Genomic DNA, 16,231 nt, shown 5'->3' on the forward strand with positions numbered 1-16,231 from the left:
GCGTGTGCAGGAAATGGGCTACAGGTGCCGCATTCCCCAGGTAAAGCCACCTTTGAACCATAAACAGCAGCAGAGGCGCCTGACCTGGGCTACAGAGAAGCAGCACTGGACTGTTGCCAAGTGGTCCCAAGTACTTTTTTCTGATGAAAGCAAATTTTGCATGTCATTCGGAAATCAAGGTGCCAGAGTCTGGAGGAAGACTGGGGAGAAGGAAATGCCAAAATGCCTGAAGTCCAGTGTCAAGTACCCACAGTCAGTGATGATGTGGGGTGCCATGTCAGCTGCTGGTGTTGGTCCACTGTGTTTCATCAAGGGCAGGGTCAATGCAGCTAGCTATCAGGAGATTTTGGAGCACTTCATGCTTCCATCGGCTGAAATGCTTTATGGAGATGAAGATTTCATTTTTCAGCACGACCTGGCACCTGCTCACAGTGCCAAAACCACTGGTAAATGGTTTACTGACCATGGTATTACTGTGCTCAATTGGCCTGCCAACTCTCCTGACCTGAACCCCATAGAGAATCTGTGGGATATTGTGAAGAGAAAGTTGAGAGACGCAAGACCCAACACTCTGGATGAGCTTAAGGCCGCTATTGAAGCATCCTGGGCCTCCATAACATCTCAGCAGTGTCACAGGCTGATTGCCTCCATGCCACGCCGCATTGAAGCAGTCATTTCTGCCAAAGGATTCCCGACCAAGTATTGAGTGCATAACTGAACATTATTATTTGATGGTTTTTTTGTTTGTTATTAAAAAACACTTTTATTTGATTGGATGGGTGAAATATGCTAATTTATTGAGACAGGTTTTTTGGGTTATCAGGAGTTGTATGCCAAAATCATCAGTATTAAAACAATAAAAGACCTGACAAATTTCAGTTGGTGGATAATGAATCTATAATATATGAAAGTTTAATTGTAATCATTACATTATGGTAAATAATGAAATTTAACACTATATGCTAATTTTTTGAGAAGGACCTGTATAGGGCTACAGACACTCACTGTACTGTTTGGTGACATGGTGTGTATCACATAACATGGACCAGTGGAAGCGAAGGAAAGAGTTGTCTCAGGAGAGAAGAAAAGAAATTATAGACAAACATGTTAAAGGTAAAAGTTATAAGACCATCTCCAAGCAGCTTGATGTCCTTTTAACTACAGTTGCACATATTATTCAGAAATGTAAGATCCAATGAACTGTAGACATCCTCCATGGACGTGGCCACAGGTGGAAAATTCATGACAAAACAAAAACGGATAATGTGAATGGTAACAAAAGAGTCCTGAAAATCTTCTAAACAGATTAAGGCTGTGTGCACACGTTGCGTTTTTTTCGTGTTTTTTCGCTATAAAAAAACACATAAAAAACGCATACATTATGCGTCCCATCATTGAGAATGCATTCCGCATTTTTTGTGCACATGATGAGTTTCTTCTGCGAAAAAAAAAACGCATCGCGGTAAAAAACGCAGCATGTTCATTAATTTTGCGGATTTTTCGTGTTATTCCCGCTATTTAATGCATTGGGAAGCTCTGGGAAAAAAAAGTGTCAAAAACACGAAAAAAACACGTCAAAAACGCAAAAAAAACGCATGCGGATTTCCTGTAGAAAATATCTGGTTTTGCTCAGGAAATTTCTGCAAGAAATCCTGCACGTGTGCACATAGCCTAAAGGTGAACTTCAAGCTCAAGGAACATCAGTGTCAGATCGCACCATCCGTCATTGTATGAGTCAAAGTGGACTTCATGGGAGACAACCAAGGAGGACACCATTGTTGAAAAAATTCCTAAAGCCAGAATGGAATTTGCCAAATTATATGTTGACAGGCAACAAAGTTTCTGGAAGAACGTCCTATGGACAGATGCAACAAAAATGGAACTTTGTGGCAAAAGGCACATCAGCTCTATAGTCACAGACAGAAAAGTGAAGCATATCAAGAAAAGAACACTGTCCCTACTGTGAAACATGGAGGAGGCTCTTATGTTCTGGGACTTATTTGTTGCATCTGGCACAGGGTGTCTAGAATCTGTGCAGGCTACGATGAAATCTCAAGACTATCAAGGGATTCTAGAGAGAAATGTGCTGCCTAGTGTCAGAAAGCTTGGTCTCAGTCTCAGGTGATGGGACTTGCAACAGGATAATGACCCAAAACACACAGCTAAAAACACCCAAGAATGGCTAAGAGGAAAACATTGGACTATTCTGAAGTGGCCTTCTATGAGCCCTGACCTAAATCCTATTGAGCATCTTTGGAAGAGCTGAAACATGCCGTCTGAAAAAGACAACGTTCATACACGAGACAACTGGAGCAGTTTGCTCTTGAGGAGTGGGCCAAAATACCTGTAGAGAGGTGCAGAAGTCTCGCCGACAGTTACAGGAATCATTTGAATGCAGTGATTGCCTCAAAAGGTTGTGCAACAAAATAAGTTAAGGGTACCATCATTTGTCCAGGTCCATTTGATGAGTTATTTTATTTTTTATTCTGTGGAAGCATGGTTGAAAAGCAATGTCTGACTTTCAATTGTTCATTTTCATAGATTTTTTTACATCTATTACTTTTGTCAGATTTGAGTTATTTCTGTGACCATTGTGGGTTTTTCTGTCATTAAACTAGGGGTATCAATTTTGACCACGTGTGTATTCTAATAATGTATTTTCTGTACACGGGGCAGCATTCTTGTCTGAGCTACTGTTGAGATATGCTATATGACAGCCGCATGGACCATAGGCAGCAGCAGTTATCTACAGAATTTTATTAACTTCTAAGGGAGATTGTTCTGGGCATGCTCTGTGATCTGTGCAGAGGTCATCATGCAGTGAGGAGGATGAGGTGAGCAGTGACCATCACCTAATCTGAACAATGAACCCCATTATATATCGTTCAATGTTATCCAACCTCTGGCAATAATGAGATGGCTTCTGAAAGGTGATCTCTACCGAACAGGAGTGACATTAAATTTAGCAGCCAAAGTGTAATTTGCAAGGTTGGGATTTTTATTAAAAAAAAAAAAAAAATAATAATAATTTAAAATAAACCCTCATTTTCTGAAAGCATATCACACTCCAGGCAAAATTATTACTTACATGTTTGACTCTTGATCGACCCGGAGAGCATTTTCGCCTTGACTTCTCACCATCTGACTTCCCAATAGAAGGGTCATATAATAGAGAGTCGTCAGTTTCTGGCATAGAGTCTGTACACAGCCTCAAAGACCCATCCTCCTTGTGCAAGCACATCTCCATACAGAGGGACCCGCCCTCGGGGTCAGGTGAGCCTAAAGGATCCGAGCCATGAAAGCTACCAGTTGTATCACCCTGGCTCAAATTGGAGATCTCATTTACAATGTCTGACTTGATGATAGTGCATCTGATGGGCATTTGAACTCTATCCATCGAGAAATCCCCTGCAACATCTTGACCTATTGCATTATCGTTGTTGAATATTCTCATTGTAGATTTACAGGGAAGCTCTTCAGAGTCCACAATCATTTTAGAGTCTAAAACAGAGGGATGATGACAAAAAATATTGGAAGGGTCCTTTTTAGTCCTGGAAGGACTCTGGCAGGTTCCATCATCTATGCTCAGAGAGTCCATAGGTTGTGTATCCTCATCTAGAGTCCTATCAGGAGGTGAAGGTATTACCGATGACGTCTGGCGAGGAGGACTTTGTGAAAGTGAAGAAACGGTTTGTTTCTGTTCCTTAATGTTCTCTGTGCCTTCTTCCTCAACTTCCATATCCTCATCTTCCACTGTAACTAGTACAGGAGCCTCCTCAAGTGATGCACATGGGTCAAATGTCCTCTCCTGGTGTGATGGTTCAGCTTCCAAAGGAGGAGGACTTCTGGTCTCAATTGGCAGCGACGGTGTGTTAGGAAGCATGTCTGGAGCCTCAGCAGCTTCATTGTCTGAGGCACCAAGCCCATCATCATCTGTTGTTAAAACTTCTAGAAAATTAAAAATTGTGCAGTAACATTATTTCCCAAAAGAACATAATAACAGGCTTTTAATTATACTTATTCCCTATACCCGACAGTGTCAAATACTGCAGTCATCCACGGTAACTACTTTCTGCCCATGTGTACGCAGTTCCCTAACCACAGAACACAAGCATGCTTGTCTTTAGTGATCGTGCATATACAAAAGTGAGGCTTGTTGCATCAACAGTCTCTGTCCTAGACTACCACTTATTCCAATGGTTTTTGGCGAAAAGCGGACATCTAAAAAGTGACATATGCCATCATAACTATGTTATTGCCTTACTATAAGCAGAAAGTACAACCCCACCCTGACCATATTACATACTTAAATCAGAAACAAATAAAAAATACACTAAATATTCCGTTGTAAGAAAGGTCATGTCCAAAAGTAACAAGACATCTACTTAATACCAACCTAGTGGTTTGGCTTCACATTCTGAGAGGGCTGTATTTGGGATCTTAACGCTCCTGTCCTTTTCATCTCTCTTCTGTAAGGCAGCCTGCTGTTTGCTACATGATGGACAGCTCGTGCTGCGTGCTAGCGAGTCACACTTCTGTGCACAAAGTGAATGATGGAACCTGGAGAAGCCCATAAAAGAAATCAAGGACAACATTAAAGAATCTGGGTACATGGAGCACAAGACACGTTTAAACATGGGAACAAAATTAAAGGAAAAACTAAAAATTACATACTAGCATACAAAAAGGTCAGCTTCTACGCAGGGACAAGGTATACTAAATAAATGCTACACAAAAAAAAAAAAACACACTCAAGTCTACACAGCTTGCTCCACTGCTCCATGTGGTTTTTTGCACTTAAAAGTTTTTTGTGTTGTAGGACCAGTTAGGAAGTACTGTGTGTCCTAAACCCGACATCCAGAGGTGCACAAACTTTTATTCATTTAGTAATTTTACGCACTTATATAGTGCCATTAATTCCACACTGCTTTACAGACATTATTTGAAAGCAGGATCCCAGCGCTGCAAAGCAACAGGGCTAACCACTGAGCCGCCATGCCAACCACTGAGCCACCGTGCCGACCCAAAACTCAGTTAAAACCTGCTGGGTGCCATTTTATATATGGACACAACAATAGCGTGTAAGCTGCTGTGTTGGAGACATCCAAGAAGCAGTCCATGTCAAGCGGTCCATCACACATAAGCTTCCATGTTGAAAAGTGCATACTTTATTTTATTTTTTACTACAGAAGCCAGATAATTTGGAGTGCTCTAGCAATAGGAGTGCGTAAGTAGACATGGATAGACCCCCTTTAATTCATGTATTCACACTTAGCCAAGGTGATGCAAATATGAAGCATTTCATCCATAGTAGGTAAAACATACAAGGCTATCACAAGAATAATCAGATCAATTCAGTGCTTCTAGCAGCCATAAAGAAGTACCTGGTGCTGCACAATGAGCACTTCCTTCCCAGCCGATTTCTTCACAGCAGTGCTGCGACACCATGAGAAAAACCGCTAGCACAGTGAGAAAGTCTCACAAGGCAGCGGTCACCTTCGCAGAGATCACTGCACTTCAGTGGCCAAGCTGGAAAACCAGCCTCAGTGACCGGCGGTAACCTCGATGAAGTCACTGCTAGTCACTGAGGCTGCACTCGCTGCAGCTCATTCATCAGTGGTTCTCAGCCTTGATGCTCGCATCTTGGCACCGTCCAGGTTGAAAACCGTTTATCCCCAGACATGGATTACGGCATGAGACAACGATGAACAGGTAAGGGATATGGTGGTTTATTTTAATTACAGGAGACAATGGCTCCAGTGGAATGGGCGACGATGCGAGTATGGTTTAATTTAGAATCATTAAAGGAGTCTGTCAATCTTGCAATTAAAAGGACTTTATTCTGTCTTTATTTCCAATATAACTATAGGATTAAAAAAATATTTAGAATAGAGAGTCCTCAGTAGTTGATACCTTTTACAGTTAGCCATTAAAAGGTATCAACTACTGAGGACTCTCAATTCTAAATATTTTTCTATCCACTGGCTAACACGGTACCAAGATACAGAATATATCATTCCTGTATCAACTATAGGATTAGTAATGGATAGGCTAATTATAGACGCCTCTCCATTACAAATCAGTGGGCTTGATGTCAACGGGCAAGACAAAGGTGACATCAACCCCACAAATATGAGCTCCACTTGCCACCACCACAGGGCAAGTGGGAAGAGTCAGGAAAAGTGCCAGAATTGGGGCATCTAATAGATGTACCATTTCTGAGCGGCTGAAAGCTGCTATTTTTAGGCTGAGGTGGGTCAATATCCATGGCCCCCTACCAGCTGACAATACCAACCTGAGAATGCTAGCCCCCAGTTGTCAGCTTTAGCTTGGCTGGTTGTGAAAAATTAAAAAATACGGCATGGGGACCCCTCTATTCTTGACCTTAGTAGCCTGGGAACCTTTAGGAACAAGGTCTTTTTCCCAGAATATTAACATCTGCCCCCAGCGGCTTATGAAAATTACAGGGAACCCCCCAAGCGTTTTTTCAATTATTTTTTTAATTGTTAACAAGAACAGTAAGGTCATAGCAGCTGTTTTGCTTGCTTTCAGGCTATGTGCACACGTTCAGGAATTCATGCAGAAAATTCTTGTGGAAATCCGGACATTTCTGCCAGATTTCCGCATGAAATCCGCATGCGTTTTTTGCGCGTTTTTTCCCAGACACTTCCCAATGCATTAGACAGTGGGAAAACCGCGAAAAAAACGCAAACTTAATGAGCAGGTTCATTATTTTTCTGCAATGCGTTTTTCATGCGGAAAAACGCACATCATGTGCACAGAAATTGCAGATTTCATTAAAAATAATAGGATGCTTAATGTATGCAGATTATTTGCGGTTTTATAGCGCAAAAACGCTAAAAAAACGCAAATAATCTGCAACGTGTGCACATAGCCTTAAAGTACCAGTGCCGGACTGATAAACGGCCATGAGTTTGGAACTTGGCACTCCAGCACTGGAGCTACCGTGAGACCCGGTGGCTTGAACCCAAGTAACCTTTCAGGCTACCAAAGTTCAAGGCCATGGGGTCTCCCAGCAGCTGCAAAGCCCGGGAACCTCATATGAAACTTTAACAGCTTTGTGTCATCCGGCGGTGAGCCTGCATCAAAGCCGAGACATGTCAGCTGTTTTGAACAGCTGAGATGTGCCCGCAATAGTCAAAGGGTGGAATCGCGATTCACCTGCACCTATTAACTAGTTAAATGCCACTGTCAAACTGACAGCGGCATTTAACAAGCGCTTCCGCCCAGTAATCCGCGCACCGGTGACCCTCGTCACATGATCGGGGGTCATCCGTGCGTCAGCATAACAACTAGAGGTCACCTGCAGACCTTTAAGGTTTTTGATGCAGATTGCTAGGAGTGCCACCCTGTGGTCGGTGCTCATAGCAATGCTGCAATTCTGCTACGTAGAGGTCATGCTCAGATCGCCCCTATGTAGCAGACGCAATAGAGTTGTGGCAGCTTCTTCTAGCCTCCCATGGAAGCTATTGAAGCATGCCAAAATTAAAAAAAAAAAAAAAAAAAAAATCAAACCTCCACATATTTGGTATCGCCGCGTTCAAAATTGCTCGATTTAAAAAAAAAAAAAAAAAAGATTAACCTGAAAGCTCAACGGCGTAGCGAGAAAAGAAAAAAAAACAGAGTCAAAGTGCCAGAATTACATTTGTTTGGTCGCCGCGACATTGCATTAAAATGCTATAACGGGCGATCAAAAGATTGTATCTGCACCAAAATGTCATCATTAAAGACGTCAGCTCAACATGCAAAAAATAAGCCATCACCCAACCCCATATCATGAAAAATGGAAACGCTACGAGTAACGGAAAATTGCACAAAATTTTTTTAGCCAAGTTTGTATTTTTTTTTTTTTTTTCACCACTTAGATAAAAAAGAACCTAGACAGGTTTGGGGTCTATGAACTCATAATGACCTGGAGAATCATAATAGCAGGTCAGTTTTTGCATTTAGTGAACCTAGCAAAAAATCCAAAGAAAAAGCAAGTGTGGGGACTGCACTTTTTTTTGCAATTTCACCGCACTTGAAATTTTTTTTATGTTTCCTAGTACACGACATGGTAAAACCAATGGTGTTGTTCAAAAGTACAACTTGTCTGGCAAAAAATAAGCCTCACATGGCCATATTGACGGAAAAATAAAAAGTTATGGCTCTGGGTGGGAGGGGAGTGAAAATTTAAAACAAAACCGGAAAAAGCTCCGGTCATTAAGGGGTTAAGGGACTTTTTAAGGTTACTGAAGTTTCCAGCTGCTGGAACACCTGAATGTTGCCCCTAAGGTTGCGGTTTTTTTTTTTACTGTACTTTTTTCTTATTAACGAAAAAAAACAAGTAGGGTCCCCCGTAATTTTCATAAACAGCTGATGGAAAGCCGACAACTGGGGGCTGATGTTAATATTCTGGGAAAGACAATTTTCCTAAAGGTTCCCAGGCTATTAATATCAGCTAAAGAAAAAAAGTGTTCCAGCTCCATAAAATGTCAATGCTTTATTTATCCATTAAAAATCTTGATACAGGTAAATCCTTGCATGTATACGAATGCGGAGATGTCAAAAATGAGAGCGACGCGTTTCGATCATGTCTGATCTTAATCAATGCTTGCTTAATATAATTAATATCAGCTCACAGCTGTATACTTAGCCTTTCCTGGTTATTAAAATGGGGGACTCACCAAAATTATGATGCAGGGTTCCCTTATACTTCACTAAAAAAGGCTAGGCAGACAGTTGCGGGCTGATATTAATAACCTAGGAAAGGGCAATGGACATTGGCCCCTCCCAGACTAAAAACCAAAAGCTCTCAGCCGCCCCAGAAATGGTGCATCCATAATATGCGCCAAATCTGGCACTTAGCCTTGAGGCAAGTGGTGTTATAGTTGTGGGGTTGATGTCCCCTTTGTATTGTCACGTGCATTGTCGCGCTGACGTCAGTGAGTTGAACTGAGTTAATTGGCTGTGAACTCCCAGAACCTTTCTGATGGTACCAAGAGCGTGAGAACTTTCTCACGCTCGCGGTGACAAAAAGTCAGGTCATAGGAGCTCACCACGAGATACTAAGCAGCGGTAGCACAAGCTGTTCAGTATGTCTGCAGGATGGCAGGCTGTATAGTCGCATCATGCAATAATGCCGCATGCCACCTAGATGTAGCAGAGCATGACCATTCGTGGGACAAATGGATTATCTTCTCGGCCGAGAGGTAAGGAATATTGTGGTTTCTTATTTTAATTCTGTTACAGGAGACATTGGCTTCTGTGGACTGGGCGATGACGTGAGAATGGTTTAATTTAGATTAATTAAAAGGAGTCTGGGTCATTCTTTCAATTAAAGGACTTTATTTTGGGTGTGTGTTGATTTACAATATAAACTATAGGAGTAGTAATGTAAAGGTGTCTTATAGACTTATCTCCATTACTAAGCCGTGGGCTTGATGTAACTGGATAATACAAAGGTGACATCAACCCCACTTGCCACCACCGCAGGGCAAGTGGGAAGAGCCAGGCAAAGTGCCATTTATTTATATCGCAGTGTGTGGCTGATGAATACTCCCATCAGCCACCGCCTGCTCTTGCTGGTAACAGTTGAACACAACTCTCAACATTGTCCCCTGATGTTGCTAATCGCAGTGCGAGCAGGAGGCAAGGTCATGAGCGGTCTTCTTCAGCATCAGTGTGCACGTGTGTTCCAGATGTTTTGTGGCCCGTGCTGCTACTGGAAACCCTGACGTCTGGAAGAGCCTTTGTGAACTCTGTCATTTACCAAACTTTGACCGACTTTTGCCGATTTTTTTAGGAAAAAGTTCGGGAACCTGAACACATCTGAATGTGCAACGTTCGTGCTGAATTTGAGATTGGCGAGCATATCCTTGTTGGACATACTTACTACATGAGTAAGATACTTCACATTTGCATCACCTCGGGAGTGTGCACTCAATTTGAATACATACTCTCTTACTAGATATTACACAATTGCAATGAATTGATATAATGACAAATGGTACAAGTTAATGCAATTCAAGAAATGTTAGACCTCTGCAGCTATGCTTAAACAGCCATTTTGAGTTCAGTTATTAGGACACAATTTCGTAACAGTCTCTTAAAATACATTGTAAAGCAGACCTGTCATCAGATTTCACAATACAAACTGCATAAATTAGTAAATAGATATCTTGGACATGATAAGGATCCTTTGAAACCCCAAGTCAGAAAGACTGGATAATGCTTTAGTCTTATTTTCCCCAGCCTAGGATGATTGATAGCTCACTCAGTGGCCCTCCTCCCTGCTGCTGAGATCCCACGGCCTAGGACAATCTGCAGCTGTCAGTCAGGCGCTCAGAGATTTAAACGGCTAAGGAGTCTTTTTTCTATTCTATTATTGTACAGATATTCTGATGAATTTTCAAAATAAATCCACCCGCTTCATAAAGCCTGAGAGATCCATTTAATAACAGAAGCAGTTTGTATTCTGACGTTTGGTGACAGATTTAAAATTACAAATATTGGACACCACAAACATTCTGAATAGTGTGTGTTCTAGATTCTCACACAACTGAAAGAAAGTCAGAAGGAAATAGAAGAGACTCCTACTTGAAGCATCTGGGGCACTGATTCATGTTCTCCAAGGAGCCGGACTGATTACACTGGACACAGGTCTCCACTAGGCATCTTTGCGCTTGGCATTTCTTGCACACAGAGAAGTTCTCATACCATAGACTTCCAGGTTCCAACTGTGATGTGCGAGAGCCGCAGATTCGACAGACACGGCAATTCTAAGCAGAAACATTGTAAAAACGATCATTCATCAGGAATAAAGATTATTAATGCGGGTGTTACAGTGTACCTGTCATTTCAAAGTAACAAAGCTACACCCTACTTACCATAAGGCTTAAAAGGAAAGCCGTCAGCTGATTCATGCTGCCTGAACGAATCAGTGACCGACTCCTGTAACATAGCTGAAAGTGTGGCTGGGGAAAAAAAACTGACTAGTCCAAGAGGAAGGTGCCCACTGGCTTCTCCCCGACCACTAAGCCAGAACGACCGGCCTCTCCCTGTGTGTGTATAGGTAGAGACCAGTTTAGCAGCGCAAACTAGGGGACTAGTCACATCATCCCTGGCTGTGCTTCAACGTTTCAGAGTAAGGCCAAGTTCACACTGGGCGTTTTTTTAATGCAAATTTTCAGCAGTGTTTTACAGTATCAGCAAAGCCCAGGAGATTTCATAAATCTCATGAACACACATTGGTTTTTTGTCATCAGGATTTTGTGCTTTACATGTTTCGGGTTTTTGTTTTGTTTTTTGGACAATCGAGCATGTCACTTTCGGTGTTTTTCACTCATTGACTTGAATGGGTGGTGGAAAAAAATGCACCAAAAACGCAGGTATCGTGTTTTACCGCGTTTTTGTGCCAAAGCCGGATTCCATGGAATATGACTTTTACTTTCAACACTAAACTGTATCAGCATGCACAAGAGACAAATCTAGCATGCCAAAACCGCAGGAAAAAAATGCACTAAAAAATGCAGTAAAAAAATGCCACAAAAAACACAAGGATAACCAAGAAAAACTTGTTTTTTTCTGCAGCTTCTTTCCTGCCAAGAGATAAGGTTTTGCAGTAGAGAAAAAAAAAAAAACGCCAAAAAAAAGTATAGTGTGAACTTACTCTAAAAGCAGCTTAAAATTCAGGAACCGATCTCAGATTCATTGTGCCCATGGTTCAGGCAGCATGAATCCGCTGACAGCTTCCCTTTAATATGTTGTGTAACCTCATATTTCACTTTGCTGGCAATCCGACTTGAGCAGCTTTCAGAATGGATGGCGAGCTCGGGCGGAAGGATGGGCGGGGAAGAAGCAAATTCTCTGATAAAGATACAGTGGGGCAAAAAAGTATTTAGTCAGTCAGCAATAGTGCAAGTTCCACCACTTAAAAAGATGAGAGGCGTCTGTAATTTACATCATAGGTAGACCTCAACTATGGGAGACAAACTGAGAAAAAAAAATCCAGAAAATCACATTGTCTGTTTTTTTAACATTTTATTTGCATATTATGGTGGAAAATAAGTATTTGGTCAGAAACAAACAATCAAGATTTCTGGCTCTCACAGACCTGTAACTTCTTCTTTAAGAGTCTCCTCTTTCCTCCACTCATTACCTGTAGTAATGGCACCTGTTTAAACTTGTTATCAGTATAATAAGACACCTGTGCACACCCTCAAACAGTCTGACTCCAAGCTCCACTATGGTGAAGACCAAAGAGCTGTCAAAGGACACCAGAAACAAAATTGTAGCCCTGCACCAGGCTGGGAAGACTGAATCTGCAATAGCCAACCAGCTTGGAGTGAAGAAATCAACAGTGGGGGCAATAATTAGAAAATGGAAGACATACAAGACCACTGATAATCTCCCTCGATCTGGGGCTCCACGCAAAATCCCACCCCGTGGGGTCAGAATGATCACAAGAACGGTGAGCAAAAATCCCAGAACCACGCAGGGGGACCTAGTGAATGAACTGCAGAGAGCTGGGACCAATGTAACAAGGCCTACCATAAGTAACACACTACGCCACCATGGACTCAGATCCTGCAGTGCCAGACTTGTCCCACTGCTTAAGCCAGTACATGTCCGGGCCCGTCTGAAGTTTGCTAGAGAGCATTTGGATGATCCAGAGGAGTTTTGGGAGAATGTCCTATGGTCTGATGAAACCAAACTGGAACGGTTTGGTAGAAACACAACTTGTCGTGTTTGGAGGAAAAAGAATACTGAGTTGCATCCATCAAACACCATACCTACTGTAAAGCATGGTGGTGGAAACATCATGCTTTGGGGCTGTTTCTCTGCAAAGGGGCCAGGACGACTGATCCGGGTACATGAAAGAATGAATGGGGCCATGTATCGTGAGATTTTGAGTGCAAACCTCCTTCCATCAGCAAGGGCATTGAAGATGAAACGTGGCTGGGTCTTTCAACATGACAATGATCCAAAGCACACCGCCAGGGCAACGAAGGAGTGGCTTCGTAAGAAGCATTTCAAGGTCCTGGAGTGGCCTAGCCAGTCTCCAGATCTCAACCCTATAGAAAACCTTTGGAGGGAGTTGAAAGTCCGTGTTGCCAAGCGAAAAGCCAAAAACATCACTCCTCTAGAGGAGATCTGCATGGAGGAATGGGCCAACATACCAACAACAGTGTGTGGCAACCTTGTGAAGACTTACAGAAAACGTTTGACCTCTGTCATTGCCAACAAAGGATACATTACAAAGTATTGAGATGAAATTTTGTTTCTGACCAAATACTTATTTTCCACCATAATATGCAAATAAAATTTAAAAAAACATACAATGATTTTCTGGATTTTTTTTTCTCAGTTTGTCTCCCATAGTTGAGGTCTACCTATGATGTAAATTACAGACGCCTCTCATCTTTTTAAGTGGCGGAACTTGCACTATTGCTGACTGACTAAATACTTTTTTGCCCCACTGTATATTACTAGCTTTCTTAAATGCATTTGTCCTACTGAGTTATACAAAGTTTGTCAAAACAACATTAACCAGTTAGTCTCCGTCCCCCAAAAACTGCAAAAAGTCATTAGTATGATCAACTTGTTATTTATTCATTTGCCATTAAAGCTTCCGTTGCTGCGACAGTCAATGAGGGATGCGGTGGTGGAAATTTGAAAGCAGAGCATGGATTTTGGTGTTTCCCAGACTCATACCGCTCAATCTCTTTGGTCTGAAATAAAGTATTAACGAAAGCAGAAAGGCTTGCAAAACTCAATATGGACTTCGTGCAAGAGGACCAAAAATGATTCACGCCTGGAAAGTCTGAGGCAAGAAATATTTGCAGAATGTAATTTGAACATTCAGATGCCACAGGAGGAAGAGAGGTAAAAAAAAATTTCACTCTGTAGGTTGAAAATTAAATTTGTATTTCAGACCATCCCTTTAATTGCTCTTCCCCGCTATGGCAATACCCATAATTTACTTAAATCCGTAAGTTTGTTGGGGAATCACAGAGGATATCTGGGCGGTTGGACATCTTTATGCCGATAGTGAGTTTACAAGTCATTCAGTGCTGACAAAGTCCAGGTGCTCGGTGCTTCACTGTGCAGCCAGCCATTTATATACACACCTTCCCACCTGCTGGATTTCCCTTTATTTCCACCCTAATCTGGCTTTATGAAGCCAGGACTGGCAAAGATGAGATAGAGGGGAAAACAAGCAGGTGGAAAGTTTTATATACACCATATTTTTTGGATTATAAGACGCACTCTTCCTCCAAAATGTGGAGGAAAATGGGGGTGCGTCTTATAGTCCGGATGTACCACCTCTGGCTGTGATGGGGAGGTGGGGGAGCAGCAAGGCAGGGGGTCACAGAGGCAGGAGCCGGCTGCTGAGGCTGACTTCTGTGCCTGCTGCTAAAGAGAATATTCACTGCATTCCAAGCACTTGGGAATGGAAAGCGGTGAATATTCATTTCTCTTAAGTAGCGGCACACGTGACCGCAGGAAGGCTTCGGCTGACACTGTGCTCACTATTAAAGAGCAATGAATACTCACTGTGCTCCACGCATACAGTCCCGGCATCCAGAGCAGTGAGTATTCCGGCAACTGCCCCTCGGCTTGCAAGCAGCGCATGACGTCCCTGCCATGCTCTGCTTACAAGCATAAAACAGCTGCTGGCAACAGAACAGGACGCTGCGAGGGAGCACCGGGAAGGTAAGTGTAATGTTTGATTGTTTATGTTTTCTGATGGGGACAATTACACCAGGATAAGGATGGGGCCCTGAATTCCAGGATAGGGATGAGGGGGACAATTCATACCAGGATAGGGATGAGGGGGACCATTCCTACCAGGATAAAGATGAGGAGGCCATGCCTACCAGGCTAGAGATAGAAATAAGGGGGACATGTATACCAGGCTAGGGATGAGGGAGCCATGCATTCCAAGACGGGGCCATGTGTATCAGGATGGGGATGAGGGGACCATATATACCAGGATAGGGGGATAATAAGTAAAGAATTGACCACATTTTTTTTGCTTCAATTTTTTTTCCCATAATTTCCTCCTCTAAAACCTAGGTGCATCTTATGGTTCGATGCATCTTATAGTCCGAAAAATGTGGTAAATAATTGCTCCCACTAGTTTGAACTAGTAGTGGACAACCCCTTTAATAAAAAGTCTGAAAAAAATATATACATAAAAATATCACTGGGGTTCTACCCTAGCTTTACTAGGCTAATCAATGTCAGCCAAGCGATCATTTATTCGACAGCTTTCCTTTCCCCCCCCCCCCCCCCCCCCATATACTCCGTTTAGCTGAAGTGCTTCTGTGTTCTGTGAGAGCCGCAGTCAGACTTCTTGGCAGTGGCTTATTTCCAAGGACAGAAGGATCGGGGTTTGGAAATCCGATGTCCTGATCCTTCTCTTCTCTGAAATCCTCATACACATATCGGTGTGTTCAGACGACTTTACAGCCTCTACAACAGAGGAGGAACGGCTCGCTTTGCAGATATTACAGAAAATGAATAAGGCCCAGCTCACTCCACGTTTATGGCTGGGAAATTTGTCACACTCAGGGTGCAACTGTAGGAAAAGTGTTTAGGGTCGGATTTATTTTATTTTTTAACCAAGCACAAAGTGGAGTAGCATACACTATTCCATGTTTTCGACATCCATCAACCTAAGTTAAACTTAAGGCAAGACATAGGGCCAATGTAACTTCTAGGCTGAAATATACCAGCAGGATGAAGGCCTATATTGAAGCTATGTAAAACTCAGGAGGCTTTCAGGGTGTACACGCCTAACATATGTCACAAACGTGATGTGAACTGTAATCTACATCTAAATACCTTGCATTTCCAGGAGCCGGCAGGCAGATCCTCCATGGCTGGTTTCAGACAGAAAGTGTGATATCCTTTGTCACAAGCATCACACACCACCATCACTGAATCCTTGCCGGGTTTTCTGTAGAGAAGACATGGCACATTAATGTCACCGTTGCATGTATAGCTCAAGAAACGTATTGCAACGTGTTAGAAAGTGCTCACTTCCTTTTACTATACGCTTTAAATTAGGGCACTGAAAATAAAATAAAAAAAGACAGACACATAACAGAAGGTGCTGGCCACAACCACTTGAGAACATGGCCAGTTTTATTATTTTACTTGAAAATTACTCAATACTGAGAGTCTAAGCTGTTTCATATTTCCAGCAAGCCACATGCGGACT

General features: G+C 42.4%; 1 protein-coding gene across 1 annotated transcript in view; it reads right to left on the bottom strand.

Moving 5' to 3' along the window:
* Positions 1-16,231, bottom strand: part of KMT2D (lysine methyltransferase 2D) — a 233,551-nt gene that overhangs the window by 150,439 nt on the left and 66,881 nt on the right. Inside the window, exons 8-11 of the mRNA XM_069758349.1 lie at positions 15,853-15,967; positions 10,600-10,781; positions 4,397-4,560; positions 3,089-3,948 (exon numbers count right to left, since the gene is read on the bottom strand). Of these exons, the coding sequence (XP_069614450.1) occupies positions 3,089-3,948; positions 4,397-4,560; positions 10,600-10,781; positions 15,853-15,967 (1,321 nt within the window). The remainder of the gene's footprint in view (positions 1-3,088; positions 3,949-4,396; positions 4,561-10,599; positions 10,782-15,852; positions 15,968-16,231) is intronic.

The sequence above is a fragment of the Ranitomeya imitator genome, chromosome 3, assembly GCF_032444005.1.
Source record: "Ranitomeya imitator isolate aRanImi1 chromosome 3, aRanImi1.pri, whole genome shotgun sequence".
NCBI lineage: Eukaryota > Metazoa > Chordata > Amphibia > Anura > Dendrobatidae > Ranitomeya > Ranitomeya imitator.